Source organism: Protopterus annectens, chromosome 2.part1 (genome assembly GCF_019279795.1).
Source record: "Protopterus annectens isolate FY-2018-M chromosome 2.part1, PAN1.0, whole genome shotgun sequence".
Lineage (NCBI taxonomy): Eukaryota > Metazoa > Chordata > Ceratodontiformes > Protopteridae > Protopterus > Protopterus annectens.
In genome coordinates this window covers 1,495,372,699-1,495,389,402 of record NC_056729.1, presented here as the reverse complement: position 1 = coordinate 1,495,389,402, position 16,704 = coordinate 1,495,372,699, and the positions used below count along the sequence as shown (strand labels likewise).

At 37.9% G+C, this 16,704-nt stretch overlaps 1 protein-coding gene across 6 annotated transcripts in view; it reads left to right on the top strand.

Annotated features, from left to right (window-relative positions):
* TP73 (tumor protein p73) overlaps positions 1-11,672 on the top strand; it is a 1,605,115-nt gene extending 1,593,443 nt beyond the window's left edge. For 5 of the 6 annotated variants that reach the window (XM_044062957.1, XM_044062958.1, XM_044062960.1 and 2 more), the window contains 2 exons: positions 9,016-9,109; positions 10,707-11,672. In XM_044062957.1, the coding sequence (XP_043918892.1) occupies positions 9,016-9,109; positions 10,707-11,030 (418 nt within the window). In that variant the 3' untranslated portion in view covers positions 11,031-11,672. The remainder of the gene's footprint in view (positions 1-9,015; positions 9,110-10,706) is intronic. The other variant, XM_044062962.1, reaches the window with a different exon arrangement.
* The last annotated feature ends 5,032 nt before the right edge of the window (positions 11,673-16,704 follow it).

The following is a 16,704-nucleotide window of genomic DNA, read 5'->3' as shown; positions in this document are numbered from 1 at the left end:
GGCCCCAGGAGCCCATCATCCCAGCAGCCATCAGGGATGTTTTATGGGGACATGTATTTGCTGGTAGGCCAAGCGTCGAATACTGCCCTTCTTATATATACACTAATATTCATGCCCAGCTGTGGCTACAGCAAATGCTTTTTGGCAGGCATACTTGGCAGGCATACTTACCATCATGGCCTGAATGTTGCTGACAGTGCACTTTGGTACTGTCTTATGCACGACTCTACTGATTGTCAATACAAAAGTGAGCCTTAGCAGACTTCCTTCCTCCAAGGATGGTTGAGCCAGTGTTGGGCATTAATTCCTATTCTTCCTCACCCTGGTTCATTTGTTATCTAAGCCCACAGATCATCACTGTCTTAATCAGGGCTTTATCCCTCTACTCCATGGGGTCTGGCTTCAACCATAAGCCTTTTAACAATAATTATTTTTAAGTTAGTAGAGCATGTTTGAAAAGAATTACTATTAACTCCATATGTTTATCTTTATGGCTGTATTTAAATCCTTGAAAATAGAAGTTTAGTCTTCATTCCATTATGTATTTATTATAATTGCCTGAAGATTTTTACTGAGAACTTTCAGGGTGGAATTCTAATATGACTATTATACAGTAGTACCAAATGCAAGGGCCCATGGCCTTTCATTATGAAAATCTAACATTTTGCAGTATACTCAGTTATAACAGGTGGGTAGGGGTTATGACCTCTGTGGAGGGTGCAGAACGCAGATCATAGCCAGCATATATCTGTACTAACTTGTCATTACATAAAAAGTAAAAATAATACTATATATTTTACCAGACTAGGCAACAGTTAGGTTACTGCTAACATGTCATAGCCTATGGTCCATGTGCTGAGAAGGGCAACATGCTTCAGATAAAATCAGAATACTACCTTTGAGATACAATACGCATTTATGATTTTTCCCAGCCTTGACTATTTAGCTCCCTTCAACTCCTCATAGAACTTATTTATTCCCCTCTGCCCTTGCAGGCTTCAGCACCCCCACAATACTGGCCATGGCCCTCTGCCAGTGGAGATTTGCTGTTTCTATGTTTTTCAATTTGAACAGACAGTGAGGAGTGAGAGACAGAAAGTGATAAGCCTTTTTCCTTGACTCTGTGGCTGGCAATGTTTGTTTTTTAACTCCTCTATCTCTAATTTCTTGATAAGCAGGTGTTAATAAATACATTGCTGGAATACTGATGTGCATGCTGAAACTGTAGACTGATGATCCTATACTGAAGTATAAGGCAGGCCTACATGTAGTGCAAATAATCTTATACCTTATGTACATGGCAAGAATGTCTGTGAGTGCAGAATGAACATTTTATCTGCAATACAATATATGAATTCCTAGTTGCAAGACTTCTAGCTCCTTCATAGCATATATAAAATATTTTACCCAAGATATACTATTAGGAATTTAAATTTCAGAGTTAACATTTATCAACATACTCATTTCCTAAGCACAACACAGTAAAACATAAAGACAACTCTGTACCAAAATCTGGACAGTATAATAGCAATGAAAAATCACAAGACAAATGATAAAAGTTACGGTTTAATGATCTCTTTAAACTGACTATTGCAGAAGAATTCCAGTGCCTCTTGGGAAGATTTTCAAAGGCATTGTACCTAGGATGAAAAGGAATATAGTCCTGAAGAGTCCTGTCACATTCTAGCAATTTCCAGACTTTGCACAGCATAGACACCTGACTGGTATGCATGGAACCAAGAGTTCTTTCAGGTGGATGAGGGAGGCTCAGAAAGTAAAGACCCAGATACACTAACTCCACAACTTTATAGTAGCCTCTGATCAAATCAGCAAACAATCCATATTAAGTAAAACTGGAATAATATGTTAGTAATAAGAAGTACCAGTTAGCAATCAGATTGAAGAGATATAGTAAAGCTGCATACAGTCTAATTCCGAGTTAGGAAGCCTTAGGCATAGTGAATTATAAAAAAAATCCAGCCTTAACTCATTCCCTCCAGTACAGCTCTATTGTGTGTACCTTTAACTCCTAGTGGGTGTAGCTTGAGCCTTTAAAAAATGAAGTTATCACCTTACAATTCAAACAAATATTCATATCTGTGGAACCATAAGTGTAAATAGAAAATTGTAAATGGTAAACTATTCAGGGTAAATTACATTTTATGTTGGTGGCATTCATTCAGTTCAATGCTTTAAAATGGATTTTACAAACCAAAATAAAGGCATTGAATAATAATTCTGTAATGTTGTATAAAAAACTTATGATATCTCAGTAACTATTCAAGCAAGACACATACTGCCAGCAGGATTTCCTTCATACAGCTGTGAGCTGTCATATGAGGCTATGCAGTTCTGTGTGTGTTATCTGAATGTTGAGATATTTAGAAAAATATGAAAATTATTACAATACAAACAGTATACAAATAATATTTATTATCTCTTTAGCTGCATTGGACGTCAGTACAATTATGTTTGCCATCATGTATGCTTTATGATGAAATCTTTTTTTTTAAACGTTTTTATTAAATTTTAACTAAAATTGATCATGACAATAATTGTATTTAGAAATTTGTAAGCATAACAAAGAACAATATGAACAAGAACAAACAAGAACACTTATTTACAAGAGTGTCTACTAACAATGAAGATTCTCAAAAAATTCCTATACATTACAATTGATATGAGTATAGCTATTTTTGTTTATCAAGCAGTTCCTTGAAATTTGTCCACATTTTGTAGTAGGAGGTGATTCTAGTAGATCTTGATTTAATGGTGATAATTTCCAGATGACGTACTTCAGTTGCAGTATTTGTAAATTCTTTGAATGAGGGTGCAGCTTTATTCTTCCAATTCTTGGTTATAACTTCCCTCGCAATTAATAAAATGGACCATAAAACAGTGTATTTCATTGTTTTAACTCAAACAAGAATGGGGTATTAAAAAGAGTTAATGACTTAGATAAAACAAAATTGGTCCCAAATAAAGCCTGTAAAAAAGATTAGTGTTATTCCAATAAAGTGTAAGTACACCACTATTAAAGAACGTGTGTTGCCAATCTGCTTTAAGCTCCTGTTTACATCACCAACAGACTTGTTTCTTTTTAAACATTAATTAAATGTTATGAGGTGTGAAGAAAGATCTATGCAAGAATCCAATAAGAGAAACCAGGAACCAAACAAGAAAAACTGATGGAGGTCCAGGGAGCACTAAGTCCACTATAAACCACACAGGTACTAGCAACCACCACAGCTTTATTGAGCAAAAACAGCAGTCAAGCGCTTTTGTCTTACATAAAGACTTCATCAGAACTGCAGTAATCACATAAACCACACAATATAAAGGAACATCCTGTAGTCATGTGGTTAAAGCTGACCAATACAAATAATGCTTTAAAATTTAATTACTTAATTAAAAACTTGAAAATGTAATGACAGTTTAGGATCCTCTTTGTGAGGTACTTTTGCGGCCTCTCCAGTTATTGCAGGTGTCTAGTAAGATACATGAAAAATGGGGCATTGTATTTGATGATTGGCCTAATGAGGGAAGGGTAGAGGGAGACAATGACCTCTTTCTTCCTGGATGCAAAACCATTAGTAATGAGATGTGCCACATAGAAGGACTTTCTGACCACAGTGGCAATGTGGTGGTCAAAAGAGAGGTTGCTGTCAACCTGTGTTCCCAGATCTCTTATAACGCCTTCTATGTTATGTGGACTACCATCAATGTGGTAATTCATGGGAATTGGGTTTTTCCCAAAGGGGGTGATGAAACATGTTTTGGCATTGAGCTTAAGGCTATGGTTCTGACACCAGTCAATGGTCTCAGTGAGGCCTTTCTGTAGGAATACTGGAATAATGGCTCCCAACTTGCAATTGTCTGTGAATTTTGTCAGCCAGAGTCCTTTCGTGTTGGCCTGGACTTCTGAGAAGTAGATACCATACAGGAGAGGACCCAGGACTGATTCCTGTGGGACTCCACTCGTGACTGGTCGCAGTCTGACTTGGAGTCAGCTACTTTCAGACTGTGGGTTCTATCTGTGAGCCAGTTTGCAACCCACCTTGTGATATAGGGGTTGATGCCTAGCTTAGTGAGTTTTTCTATGATTCCTGAGTGGGGAATGGTATCAAAGGCTTTGGCCAGATCAAGGTAGGCTGTATGAGCTACCTTGCTTTCATCCACAGCTCTGATGACTGACTCAAAGAAGTCAACCAAGATGAGCAGGCATGATCTACCCTTCACAAAACTGAACTGTGTGGGATCCAGAGTTTGGAGATTCTTTATATCCTTGTTTATTAGATCCATGATGATGCGTTCCATAGCTTTGCATATCAGACTTGTCAGGCTAATAGGGCGATAGTTCCCAGGGTCTGTAGTCGCTCCTCCTTTGTGGAGAGGGATGACTGTAGAAGTGTGCCATTTGGTAGGGACAAAGCCTGAGGTGAGGCTGTGATTGAACAGGGCACACAGGTGAGGTGCCAGTTCACTCTGTAGTTCATGTAGAGCACAGCCAGGGATATTGTCAGGTCCCATAGAAGCTGTATTCTTGGCCTTAGACAGTGCTGTTGTAACCTGTGCAGCAGTAATACTGGGTGCCTGGCAATCTACTGGTATTGTGATTAGTCCTTTGGAGGGTAGGGGTAAAGATGGCACTGAATCTGCATGTCAGTATATTGGCTATATCTGTTGGCTCAGTATAGGAGGTACTATTGTGCAGTAGCTCAGAGCAGATCTGGGTATTGCCATGGAGATTCTTTACATAACTATAGAAGGCCTTGTGGTTGTTTTTACTGTCTGCTGCAATTCTGTTTTCATAGCTAGCTTTAGAGGATTTTAATGAGGGATCTCAACTTTTTGTTGAGGCTGATAAGGGAGTTTTTCCAGTCTTGGGACTTCACCTTATTCCACATCAGTTTCCTCCTTCTGTTGTAGAGTTTGTTTATGTTAGGAGGCCACCAGCTTGGCTTCCTTTTTTTGGAGGAGAGCTTCTTGGTAGTATTTGGTATGGCGAGATCCATGCATTTGTGTATGTGTTCGTACAGTGCATTGGTGTATGATTTGATGATCATGCATCTATTCTCCATTTGCATGGGTGCCGTGAAGTTAGCCACCTCTGTTTTTAGGAGCCCAAAGTTAGCTTTGGAGAAGTTTTTCATGGTGGTTACCTTTGCGGGGGGGGGGGGATTAGTTTGTGGTCGGATCTAACCAGGGAGGAGTTGACTATTGGTGTAGAGCAACGGTTGCCCATGTTAGTAATGACCAGGTCAAGGATGTTCCTACCTTTAGTGGGGGTAAGAATGAACTGGTCCAGGCCACTGGAATTAATGAATTCCAGAAAACGTTGGGCAAGTGTATTGGTACATGAGTAGCTTTCCCAGTTAATGGAGGGGTAGTTGAAGTCGCCGAGCATGAGAGTGTTAGGTTGGACCCTAATATTCTCCAGGGTGCTTAGGAACGTGGAGTGTGAGTCTTGGGACATGGTTGGGGACCTATAACAGGCTACGACCTGAATCACTGTCTTACCCAATGTTAGCTGCACCTGAAGTATCTCTGATGTGTTATGTTGGGCTACCAATCTGGAGGTGTGCACATCCTTTATGAATATGGAAACACCACCACCTTTGGAGCTTCGGTCCAAGTTCTGGAGCCGAAAGGTGTGGAATGAGTTATAGCCTGGTAGTGCAGGGGTGCTTTCTGCTGCCTTGAACCAGGTCTCTGTTACAGCACAAATGTCGATGCTCTCCATTTTAAGGAGTGCTTTGAGCGAGTGCATTTTGAGATTTAGACTTCTAGCATTGAGCAGCATGACCCTCAAATTGCATTTGTTTGTAGCTGTTTCGGTGGTAATTTGGTCTTTGGAACACCACCTAAAAAAAGTCACTGTAGGGGTGGAAAGAGCCTTGGCCAGTATCTGGATACAGGCCATCTCTGGCAAAGAATCAAGGTCTGTCAATCATGTTATCACAGGCAGACAGATACTGGATCCCCTTAGAATGATACCAGAAACTTAGCCAGTTGTTGAAATCAATCATTTTCTGCTTGTACTGTGACATAATTCTGGGTGATGGTAGGATGCTGCTCAGGGCTAGGGTCATACCTGCCTGGGCTACATAATCCAAGAGCTTCTCCATGTCTCTTTTCATGTAGTCCAGGGAGGTATGTCTCAGGTCATTCACACCCACATGTACAATGACAGTGTCATATTTGTACCTGTTGTTGAGGGACCTGAGTGCATGCATTATGTGGTGGATCCTGGCACCTGACAGGCAGCTGACTGTTATTTTCTCCTTACTCAACCTAGTGAGTGGGACATCAGTGTGCCTCACTACTGAGTCACCTATGACTAGTGTGCTGGGCATGCTTTTTTGCCTTAGAGGTTTTGATTGAGTGGCACACTGTGTAGGAGAGTTATGTGTCTCGTGATTAGTGTTGTGTTGTGGTGACCGAGTGCGTTTCTGCCTTGGAGGTCTCTGCTGTTTGGGTGGATTTTTATTGAGAGCCTCCGCAAAGGTGGGTGTGTGGTTTGTGTTTTTATGTGAAGACAGTGCTGGTGTGTGTTCTGGAGGGCTATGTGTTCCATGTGGTGTGGTGCAAGTGTTGACCTTCTCCTCTTCACCAGCTATTCCAGGCTTGGCTGGAGAGTGTGTGGCTTCCAATTTAGATATATAAGTGCATCTCTCACAAGTCTGAGTGTTGGGAGGTAAGAAGAGAGAGTTGTCAGTGTACATGAGGCAGTTGCTACATTGCCTCAGGATGCCCAGGTTCACTAGGTTAATAGGAGAAAGCACAGGGAACTGACCTTTAAACATGCCTGGAGGGGTGGGCATTAATAATAAGTACATTGTAGAACATTTAGTGCTGGTAGCACTTTTGTGTGCTACAATAATTGCTACAAGAAGTCTGGTATGGTAAAGTGCTAGACTAATAAGCTAGTAAATGTGCAGGAGAGGAGAGAACTAGCAGATCTAAAGGAAAATTTTAGAGCAGACTTTGGCACCTCTCCGAAGCTTACAAACAGTCCTGGATACAGCAAATCAGTATCTGGACTAGACTAGTTACAGGAAAGTTGGGAAACAAGCGCAAACACAGGCTTTTAAACCAGAAAGTTGAAAGAGATGGAAAAACTGCCCAAACAGCCAATAACTACAAATTCGGGGACAGAAACCACTCCTCTTGTGGTAGATAGGCTACCTAGTGCTTACCACTCCTACTGATAAGCTAGAAGGCTTCCCTCCAACACAGAAAGGCTTGGGGGGGGGGGCTCAGAAGCTTACACACAGTCCTGGATACAGCAAATCTGTATCTGGACAAGACTAGTTACAGGAAAGGAGAGAAAAGAGCAAATGTGGACTTTTAGACTAGAAAGTTGAAAGAGCTGGAAAAAACTGCACAAACGGCGAATAAACTACAATTTCTGGGCCAGAAACCACTCCTCTTGTGCTAGATAGGCTACCTATTGCTTACCAGTCCCACTGACAAGCTAGAAGGCTTCCCTTTAACACAGAAAGGCTTGGGGGCTGAGAAGCTTACAAACAGTCCTAGATACAACAAATCTGTATCTGGACTAGACTAGTTATAGGAAAGGTGGGAAACAAGCACAAATGCAGGTTTTTAAACCAGAAAGTTGAAAGAGATGGAAAAAAATGCTCAAATGGCCAATAAACTACAATTTCTGGGCCAGAAACCATTCCTCTTGTGGTAGATAGGCTACCTAGTGCTTACCACTCCCACTAATAAGCTAGAAGGCTTCCCTCAACACAGAAAGGCTTGGGGGGCTCAGAAGCTTACAAACAGTCCTGGATAAAGTAAAACTGTATCTGGACTAGACTAGCTACAGGAAAGGTGGGAAACAAGCACAAATGTCGGCTTTTAGACCAGAAAGTTGAAAGAGATGGAAAAACTGCCCAAACGGCCAATAAACTACAATTTCTGGGCCAGAAACCACTCTTGTGGTAGATAGGTTACTTAGTGCTTACCACTCCCACTGATAAACTAGAAGGCTTCCTTCCAACACAGAAAGGTTTGGGGGGCTCAGAAACTTACAAACAGTCCTGGATACAGCAAATCTGTATCTGGACTAGACTAGTTACAGGAAAGGAGGGAAACAAGCTTAGAATTTTTTTTTACAGAAAAGCAGTATATGAAAACATGCCACGATTTGGGAAAAAGAAGCAGCTGTGAAACTAGATAACAGGCTAAAAGTGAAAGCAGTATGAGTCATGAATGCCGAAACCACTTCAGTGCCACTAAATTACATTTCTTCAACCTATACTATGTGAAATGGTGGAACAGTATATTGCAAGTTATATATTCTTAGAAAGGGGGTGTGTGTTTTATGGCCTTTGGATTGGTGCCAGAGACCAGGATTTTCAAATCTGGGCATTGTCTATTGTGGCCTGACAAACTTCTCAGTGAGGCACACATACCTCTCAACTGTCCAGATTTTCATAGAATTCCAGATTTTTGTGTCATGTTTTTTGGGCTGTTCCTCTGCTCCTCAGCTATATCACAGGATGGCTGGTGTGGGTATCCACCAAACAGGTATGTGCTAATCAAAGCATTTTTTCCTGTAAAGGGAACAAGACTGGTAAATTATGCCAGTCTCTCCATGTGGAGAAGAGAAGAACTTTGGAGCCTTGATAACATAAAATGTAAACACAGTATTTTGAGTTCATTATATTATTCATAAATAGTTTTATTTTTAGAGAGGAGGAGAAAGGTTAGAATTGTTCTAATTACATTTTCATACTGATTTTAACAGCCCAGATGATAGCAGTCATAATGTTACTTTATAATAACTAGAAAACTGTGAAAGCAAAAAGAAATGCATAATTGTATTTTCTAATGAGTCATAATTTGCAGTGTATGTGTTTGTGTGTGCGTATCTGTTTTTGTGTGAGAGAAAGATGCTGCCAATGTCTTTCCTATGTTGGATAGGGTGAATATATGGAAATAAATAAACTTATATTTAACAAAGTTGGCATCCCTTTTATTTGTCCAAATGTTATTCCCTCACAGTTTTTTATCAAGCCTGGGCTGTTCGAATTGCCTAGAGTTTTTCACGTCTCAAGGGCTACAGAATCTTTACCAGTTACAGAACCTAACCATTGAGGTAAGTGTCTCCTTAGACAAACATTTAATCTATGACTACAAACAGATAGCAAAGTATAGTCTAATTAGTTCTTTTCTGGGGAAGGTTAAAGAAAATTCCTTTACACTAACAGATTTTTCAAAGCCATTTAGCTCCTCCCCCCCCCATATTGCCCTTCTTATCAGAAAATCTGCATAAGGGAAAGAGCAGCCAAAGAAATATTCCTGAAACATAATCATAGAAGCATACATTTTAAAAGTACATAAGGACCAGTAGTTTGCCCAGAGTTTGCCCAGACTGCCGTTGCTCTGCTTACTGGAAAAGCTAAAGATCACACTTAACAAACAATATGAAGATTACAACCATTTAAAGCTGCCTGTCCTGTCTTATTAGAAATGTGCAGAAACTTGAGAAATGTAAAGCCAAATGATCATTACCTATGTCAAGCAAATACAAAGGTGACTGTTATTAAGGTATTTGTCAGCAAGTTTTTCACATTATACCTACACACAGTTTAAAGTTTCATCTTTTTGTCTTTTCTTCACGATGCTATTTTTTTTAAACTCATCAGAATGTATATTTAACCATTTCCAGATCTTGTCTTCATTGTTTTTGTGTTTAATCGCCACAACTAATCCATATCTGGCAGTCAGACATTTTACAAATTCTGACTCTGCAATTTTGCATACAAAGTATATAGCTACTGCATTTGTATTTACATACAAATTGTGAACATATTGTTTTTGATCTTATTTGTTTTATCTGTACTTCATGGTAAGGTTGTGGTCTAAGAACCAGCCCACTTGCCTAACCCCAGTAAATGAGATAAAACAAGAGATACATAAACATCTTCTTTTATCTTTTCTCCACCTTCATGCAAAATGCTTTATGTCTGTCCTATGGATTCTTTAATTCTGGTATTATTTTAAATTTTATTATTTTACATAGGCCATTCTGATCCTCCACCTCCATTTTTGTTAAGTAATGCTTCCAAGTATCAACCCTGAGTTGTCCAGCTTACTTCCTCAATTTGTTTCATCTAGTTCTCCCACATCTCTTTCTTAAAGCCACTGAACATTACTGATATGTCTGAGGTACTTAAAAATGTCAGTTTCATGTCTCTTACTTTCATCTCCCTCTGCCCTCTTCCTTCAATACTATACATGTTAAATTCTTTCCTTCTTTTGTTTTTTTCTTTTTCCCAAAGGTCATTTGAATTTTCATAAACTTTGATGTCATTTTTTAAGTCAGTAATTCATATCCAACCAGGACAACTATCAAATCTGCTACAAAGAGTTAAACCTAGTACCTTCCTGTTTAGAGTGCATCAAAGACTTAACCAGCATTGCATGTCTTCTATGATAAGTAAATGAAGATATTTTAATCTACAGAAGTCTTATACATAGCTGCCTTGAAAATAAATAATAATAGTTTTGTTAGAGCTTAATCAGAAATACAGAGTCAGTTGCTGTTTCTATCATAAGGGTGTCTTAAATCTAAGAAACGTAACTGCTTACTAATGTACATGAACCTACTGCTTTTACTGTAAGACTGAGCTAGTTGATGTGATAAAGAAATCTGACTAAAAATTCTGACTGATGTGTTTTTACTTTTGTAGGACCTGGGAGCTTTAAAAATTCCTGAGCAATTTCGAGTCATCATATGGAGAGGTTTGCAGGATTTAAAACAGGGGCATGACTATGGCCCACAGCCACTGATTCGTTCCAGTAGTAATGCTTCTACTATAGCCATAGGCACAGCTGGTGAGCTCCAGCGTCAAAGAGTTATGGAGGCAGTGCATTTTCGTGTCCGCCACACTATCACTATCCCAAACCGAAGCAACAATTCTGATGACTGGGCTGATTTTGGTTTTGACTTGCCCGACTGCAAGTCCAGAAAGCAGTCCATAAAGGAGGAGTTTACAGATAGCGACATCAATTAATCATGTGATAACAGGAGGCAGATAAGGAACACTGAGATCAAATTCTTGTGACTGGAGCAATGGGTGGTGGGACCCACAACTTTGCATGTGTCTGAAACAGACGTGTCTGATAAAGACTCAGAAACAGGAGGGCTTTGGTTGAACATGGGTCCTTCTGCTGCAGTGCGTCCCCCTTCACTCTGCTAAAAGGAAGAGTTGTCATTAAAGCACTTCCACTGGTTTGCCAACTGCTGTTCAGCTTCACTCACTAAAGAATTTCAGGTAAGGGGGCTGACATGGAATCCAAAGGGAAAGGTTTATGTAGCTGCCACACCCAACAGGAAAGGATATGAACCATTTTTAAACTGGAAGAATGCAATCAGAACACTTTTATTTGGTGACATTTGGCAATGCTGCCTCTACAACCAAGCATATTCCAGCTTTGGAAAAGGAGCCTGAATTCTGACACTAGAATTTCATGCAAATGTTAAAGTGTAGTGAATACTGAATATTTTCTTCACAATAGGTGAACGCAATCTTACTACAACACTATTTGACGACTCCACTAAATTCTAGCATTTTGTAAGTACGGGTCAGCCACCTTAACTTCCCATCAAAAAGTGATTTTTCCTTTCCCTGCATTAACCTCCACTATCAACTCACCCAAAACTGACTGCCAAAAAAGTATTTTGTCTGCCTTACATTTGGTAATGAGGGCATTTGACATAGTATCTGTCTTTCTATTTATATTGTGTCACTTTCTACAGCTGAAAGACAATCTTTTTTTTTCAGTTTTAGAGTTGTAAATAAAAAAATGTTAAGTGTTAGACTTAGATGTAAAAAATATGTGGCAATATTTGCAGTACTCTGGCAGAAGGGTATGCACATGGCTTGTTGGTTCCACTAAAAGTGTAAATAGATTTTAAACAAAGACACTGGAACTGTATGCTTGAACAATCATTTCTAGAAACATCTTCCATCATTGTTAGGAAGAGACGTATCTTGTACAGATTTTCGTATCAATTTAAGTTTTTAAAGTCTTATTTGTTAAAAAAGAAAACAAAACATTAAATTAAAGCAATTCAGATGTGCTTTTTTTAAAATTAAGCCAAATAAAGGTGGTATTATTATTATTGTTTTTAAATCAGAATTACAACAATGTTGGTTTTAAAACAACTGTTTTAATAAGCTTTTTTATTTGTTTATTATTATATGGAGGTATGTGTATTTTGAAATACCATTTGTGCTAATAGTACAGGCTCTGTTACCTAGGAGTGGCATGTGTACCAGTTATAATTCATACACTTTTCCAAGTTATTGGGTAAACAATAAAAAAAAAAACATAACTAGGCAGAGATAATGTGCCACAAAGGTACAAGATATGTTTTGTTCTCATTTGTCCTCATAAAATATTTTGAAATAATGTAAAAAAAAAAAAAAACTTCAGGCACTCCACAATGATTAGTTCATGCAGTCAATGATTACATTTACTTTGAAGCAATTACTTTTTGCATTGTTTTGTTAGAGACTCTGTAGTACAAAGCAGATATTTTTTCAATGAAAGCACAGTAGATGACTTCTGATTAATCTGATTTCACCATTCCACCTCCCTCTACACACTCACACCCACACCATTGAAGAGAGACTTTACTGAACCATATAACTCTCTTTCCTACTTGGGTGATACCAGTGTATTGTAGTTAGGAGCCTGTCCTGACTGATTTAGGCTTAAATGCAGCAAGGTTCACCAAGAGCATGTAGCAGCCTCAGTTGCGTTATTGCTGGACTACTGTGTTTATATTGTTTTCCACATAGTCCATTACATATTGTTAGCTGATGTTTAGTGTTCCACTAGGTAAGAAATTAATATAGCTGTAAAAATGTAAAGTGAAATAGATTGGATAGTATAGGGTAATATGTTTTGTAGAAGGGAAGTACTACAGAGTGACACTGTCTTCATAAAAGTAATGGGTATTTGGAATTACCACTAAAATGGGGACGTGTTCAATGACAGTCATTTCCTTTAACTTATATCAGACTAAATACGTGGGATGAGTGGTATTAAATGTATTAAATTCCACGCAGTGGAGTCAATGCCGTGTCTGTGTCCATTCTGGGCTGAGCCTGTAGTTGGTCATTCTTTGATCAGGGCTGTACCGCAGAAAAAAAAAAAACTTAAATAGAATTAAGTCTTTGCTAGTAGGAGAATTTTCTAGAAAGTATTTCATATTCCACATACTTTTTTAACTGGAGAAGAACCATGGAATAATTGTAGCTGTCTTAGAAATATAACTATAACTTCAAACTTCACCATCTTTGATCTGCACTCCCCCTGAAAGAGTTTAGTTGAAGTTGCAATGACTGGTGCACATGTAAGACTTGTAAATGGAGAGCCTTCAGTGTTGCAAATTCATGGACATGCACATGGTAGTAGAGTTAATTAAAGCACTTTATTGCTTTAACTTTTAAAGAAACTCATCCACATTTCTATGTTTAACTAATGCTTTTTCAGGCAGTATTAATTAAGATATTATACTCCAAATGTTGTCAAACTGTGTAGTTTCTTGTCTTGTTATCTCTGGAAGATGTTATTTTTTTAGTTGTGGTCCAAGTGTTATTTTGTAAAGCAATAAATGTGTTCAGACTAAAAACCTCTGTTGTAACAGTGAACCTTATTCATGCTAAAAATATGATACTACTGTTTTATCTACAGTACTAAGATGAGACTACTTTGATTACAGTTGAGTGCACTGAAAAAAATGAGAAAAGTTAGAAAGTATGCTTGTTTCTCTGCAGCATGCAGAAGAGATAATGGAAGTAGTAGTACTTTAAAAAAGAAAAATATTAATTTGGATATACTTTAGTAGATCGAACATATTACAAGTTCGAACCACATATGGCCGAGACCATATGTTCAAACTTGTTATAGTTCGAACACTGAAGTAGAAAAAGAAAAAAACAACAAAAAACAAAATTAAACATCTGTAGCAGAGGGGCTACACCCCTACACCCCCTTACTTAAATATACCAACTCCGAGATCACACTACATTGCGGAAAAGGAAAATCTTCCCATTCCGCACTGTACAGAGATCTCCAATCAGTCCGATTGAACATTTACAAGTTCGAACATATGGTGTCGGCCATATGAGGTTCAAACTTGTTATATGTTCGATCTACTGAAGGGGACCCATTAATTTATATACCTCTCAACCTCTAAGCATTAGAAATAATAATACTCACTTTTAAAACCATAGCAAATAGTCAAAAGGAGGAACACTTCTTTATTTTTGAGAAAATAAAGAGTTCAGATGGTACAACCCCTCTTGTTACAGTCAAAGAATATTTGCAAGTTTTCTTTCTATTAATTAGCAATGTATGGCCCCATAAACAGGTCTGACTTTATGAAGAAAGTCACTATATCTAGGAGGAGTGAGGTTAAATGCATTCAAATCATATCATTATGGATAAAGCATAGTAGTTGAGAAGTATCTGAATTTAAAAGAGCCAATAAATATAATATTTGATAAATGTGTGGCACACAGTATGGATTTTAAGTCATTACCTGACTGTATGTATGTATGTAGGCAGGTACTTGTTAAGGAACAGCCAAAGGTTGTTGTTGAGACTCTTGTAATTGCATACCCATCGTTAAGATGTTCATTTACTATAGTAAATGGATTAACCACTTCCAGATTTTCTTTTGTGAAATTACTTCACCCATCCATCCATCTTCTACACCCAATGTAACCAGTTGAGGGTCACAGGAGTCTAAAGCTAATCCCTGCAAACAATGAGTATAATGCAGTAATTAGAAAGGATAGGATGCCACTCCATTCCAGGGCAGAAAGTCCCCCGTTCATAAACACACCTAAGGCCATTTTACCCTTGTTTCATGACAGTATGTCTTTGGTAGGTGGGAGGAAGCCAGATAGCCCAGCAGGCACCTGAACAAACATATTCTTCAAAAGGAACCTTGACGATTGGATGGGAGATAGGAAATTCACCCCGGGGATCACGTCAGTCACCCTGCTAGACAGGGGTCTGGGGAAGTAACTATTGTGGGAAGAAATAGCCAGGGAATTGTTATGGCTAGGCTTGTATAGGCCCTAGGGCTGATAGCCTAGTACCAGCCTATGAACTTATACACAGAACATGCACATTTTGTTCAGAAGACACTCCAGCTAAGAACTAAACCGATGGACTAAGTGCAGAAAGGCACCAAAATTCATCACTGCACCACCATAACATTATCTTGGTGCTTGTGTTCTATAATTTACACAAAATCAATTCAGACTGGCATTTTTATTTATTATCTAAGCAACCAAATAAACAACCACCAGTGTAACCAAACAAATAAATCCAAAACAGTGAAGCAACAGAGGAAGACACCAACCAGGAATTAGCGTAAAAAAAACTTTTTACTCAATGCTTTTGTCTCAAAGACTTCTTCAGAAATAAAAATACAACATTCGATACACTTTATTTATTTATTATTTATTTATGTATTTACATTTGTTTACCAGGAAATTCCGACTTGATACAGGTCCTTTTTCAGCGGATGCCAGGGGAGAAAAGCACTTTTATACAAATATCATGTCCCTCCCATAACCATAATTAAACACTTAATCAATCAATTAGTGCAACAAGGCAATTAAATAATACAATAAATGAAAAAACATTTTATAATTTATATACTAAAGTAGCAGAAATAAAATCAGCAAATATGTAAAATTATATGAATATATATATATATATATATATATATATATATATATATATATCCTATCTACAGGCTGTTAAAAAACATTTAATATTAATAAATTCATTTAAACCTGGGGGGTTATCAGCCCCTAGTCTAATAATGATTCTTTCCTTTCTACTGTATTTCTTAAATTACTACCCCTTAAATCAGCTTCAGTGTGTTCCAAAATACTAAAAGTACATTTTTTATATAAGCAACATTGTATGGAATGTCTAAATAAGGCAATTTTATCTCCTTAGTCTTAATACCATAATAATGCTCTTTAATGCATTTACTTAAATTCCTAGTAGTCATCCCTACATAGAATGCAGTGCAACCTGAACATAAAGCAATGTATACCAGGTTGGTGGAATTACAGTTAAATCTCCCAGGTACTCTAATTGTATGGTTTAAATTAGGTAAATTGATGAAAGGTCCTTCATAGATGTATCTACAAACATTACAACAAAAACATTTAAACATACCCCTAGGCTTATCAGTTACAGGCATAGATACCAGAGTCTCATTTTTCTCTAACAAACTCTTAATGGTATTAGATTTTTTATAAACAAAACTAGGGTTGTCACCTGAAATAGTATGTAGTTCACTGTTACCAGAAATAATCTTCCAGTTATTAGCGACTACTGATTTGATCTTAGTACTATCTACCGTCATATTAATAATACATTTGGGTGTTGTCAAAAATGAAGTGGAAGCGGACTGGCCAGTGATACTCTTAACACAAAGCCCCTTTTTTATAATAGGGGGAAACTCTAACTCTCTTCTATCTATAATATTAGTATTAACGTCATGAAGTAAAGACAGTGGATACCCTTTACACAAAAATAACTCACTGATAAAATTAACTTCATCAAGAAATAAATTATCATCTGTGGTCATGCGAGATGCTCTAATAAATTGACCCTTGGGAACATTTCTTTTCATATAGAAGG